Source organism: Arachis ipaensis, chromosome B08, assembly GCF_000816755.2.
Source record: "Arachis ipaensis cultivar K30076 chromosome B08, Araip1.1, whole genome shotgun sequence".
Taxonomy (NCBI): Eukaryota; Viridiplantae; Streptophyta; class Magnoliopsida; order Fabales; family Fabaceae; genus Arachis; species Arachis ipaensis.
The window spans coordinates 3,895,978-3,898,705 of NC_029792.2; the positions used below are offsets into that span (position 1 = coordinate 3,895,978).

The 2,728-nt window shown below is 35.8% G+C and overlaps 1 protein-coding gene across 5 annotated transcripts; it reads right to left on the bottom strand.

Annotated features, from left to right (window-relative positions):
• LOC107612997 (receptor-like serine/threonine-protein kinase NCRK) lies at window positions 1-2,728 on the bottom strand (the record flags this gene model as incomplete). Of its 5 annotated transcripts, none has more annotated exon segments than XM_021108638.1 (8): window positions 1-154; window positions 244-540; window positions 615-856; window positions 962-1,222; window positions 1,443-1,556; window positions 1,657-1,770; window positions 1,928-2,060; window positions 2,360-2,728. In XM_021108638.1, coding segments are annotated over 7 exon segments (1,252 nt in total), but the record flags the coding sequence as incomplete, so codon positions are not given.

The window sequence follows — 2,728 nt, forward strand, 5'->3', positions numbered from 1 at the left end:
CAAAACTAAATACATCAGATTCAAGAGAAGCTCTCCCAACAATTGCATACTCGGGTGCGAAATACCCGAATGTGCCCTGCATTCTCTCTGGAGAGCCAGGACAACTGGGTATGTCATCAGATATCAAGTTTTTAGCCATACCAAGATCAGTTATCTGCAATTCAGTCATATCAAAATCAACTTAATTAGAAGCATACTATAAATAATTAATGATTAACTATAAATTTGATACCAAACTCATACTTTTGCATGCCAATTTTCATCAAGAAGAATGTTGGTTGATTTGACATCTCTATGCAGAATTCTTGGAGCAGCTGCTTCATGGAGATACTCCAAACCCCTGGCAGCTCCCAATGCGATATTTACCCGAGTAGACCAACCCATGTTCTTTCCAAAAACTCCATCCAAACGGTCCCTCAAATTCCCATTAGGCATGTACTCAAACACTAGTAACCTATGAACATTTTTCCCTTTTAATTCTGAGCAGTATCCAAGCAATGGCACCAGATGACAATGATGAAGCCTAGACAATAGTTCAATCTGCAACAAGTGTTCCTTTAGTCTTATTTCCGTTTTCTTAAATCTAGACACTATAGAACATGATTAGTTACAACCTCAGTGAAAAATTCAGTGTCTGCTTCAGGTCCTCCTTCATCTTTTAATCGCTTAACTGCCACGTTACTTCCATCTTTAAGTCGTCCGCGGTATACATAACTACATCCACCAAGTCCAATTATGTTGGAAGTTGAGAAGTTTCCAGTGGCATTTTCCAGCTCAGAGAACGAAAATCGAATGATACTTCCATGAAAAGTTTCTCTATGGCTCCCAAACAGGAAAGAGGCCTTCTGAAAGCATCCTATATATATATATAACACAGGAGGGAAAAGAAGGTCATTAATAACCAAAAGAGAAGTAGCAAAATATGAGAATTTCTTCTTGAATTTGAATCAAAGAACAGTACCTGGAAAATGAATAGCAGCTTTTGTTTCTGGAACTGAAAATGTTCTATGACTAATTAAGTTGGAGGTACTATTGTAACTTGTTTCTTTATCTGATAAAACCATTGGTGATTGAATTGAACAGCTGTCTCTTCTGCAGACATAGTATAGAACTGAGGCAATAAATGCAAGAGTGCTGCATACAACACATATTAAAAGCACAACTACTATCACAGTCCTTGTTGAAATGTGTTTCTTGGAACCTAATGCAACGCTTTTGCTTCCTGCACAAGACTCAAAAGTCAAAACCATAAGATTAGTTGAAAAAAATAATTGAAAAAGGCAAGAGACTAAGAAATGGTTTCAAGTCATGTTTTGAATCTACAAGGCTAAAATTAAGCAAAGGGTTTTAAATTGTTGTGTGCAACCGAAATTTCGGCATAGTCTAGCTGCATTAGTAAACTTTCAAGATGGAAGAAAAAAGGAAGAAAGAAGATAAGATACCCCAGGTGCAGTTGCAGGATTTAAAGCAACTAGAGCTATGGCCACCTGCTGCCACTTTAGGGAATCCATTGGTATCACATATGCATGTCCATGAGGATTCACTATCTTCAGCATCTGCATAGAAGGTAAAGCAAATGCCATGAAAGGTTGAACACATAAAAAGCATTGCATGCTTACTAGTTAATATAAAAGCTTTAAAAGGTTACAAGTATACCTGAATGGCAATCACATGAGTGAGAACAATTAGAAAGAGAGTATCTATGGTTCCTTTGGAAAGAAGAACATCTACATTTCCACTTGTTTAGGTAAGTCTCAGAAGGTTCATCTGCTGATAACAACAACAAGAAGCAAAAGATCTAAGTAGAGATTAGTAGCTAACAATAAGGTAATCCTTCAATTAGAGAATCAATTACCAATTGCTTTATAAGCTATGATACTAAACTAAACCAAACCAAACCAAATGCATTATGAATGGTGGAACTAACCACAAAATGAGTGCTGAATCCATAGCAAGTTAATAGCAAGAACAGCTGCAACTTTAAGTTGAGACTTCATTTATTCCAACCCATAAGCTGCAAGGAAAGCAAAAGAACATTTATTTGTATACAATTGCAACCCCTACAAGAAGAGTGAGGATTAAACATATTAATGGCTTCAATATATTCAAAGTATATCAGAGTCAATCTGAAGAACAAACACTACTAACTCATGATCATGAGTGTATGCTTTGGAATCTATCTATTTTGCCACTATAGTTATAGAGATCATATCTGACAGAAAGATAAATAGCAAAAGAAAAAACAGCAAAAAAGTGGGCATTAATCATTGAATCCCATGGTTTTCAGTTATATTTGTATCTATCTAAGATGCAGAAAACTAAATGAGGGCCAATCATTTCATGCTTAATAAGGAGATACCAATTTTTGTGGGCAAGAGCTGAAAATTGGTAGGAAAGAAGGAATGAAAAACGTTTATCCCACAAACAACTGAGTTAAGTTCATCCATGATCCATCAAGTTCTGAAACAAAGATGAGATTGAGGTGATTGAAGTAGGGACTATATTGAAAGAGTTGCATATAGGATAGTTAATGCAATAAGATGAGGAATCACGGCACTGATTAATGTATAATGGACCCTTATTAGGACTAAATAAACAAGTGTGTTCAATTGGAGGAAGCCACATATATTGAAGTACACTTTATTACGTAAGACAACAAACATGTGTATATAAAACTTGTATAGAGCTATGTTTGCCGACGGCTTCAGATACTAGATACTATATCATA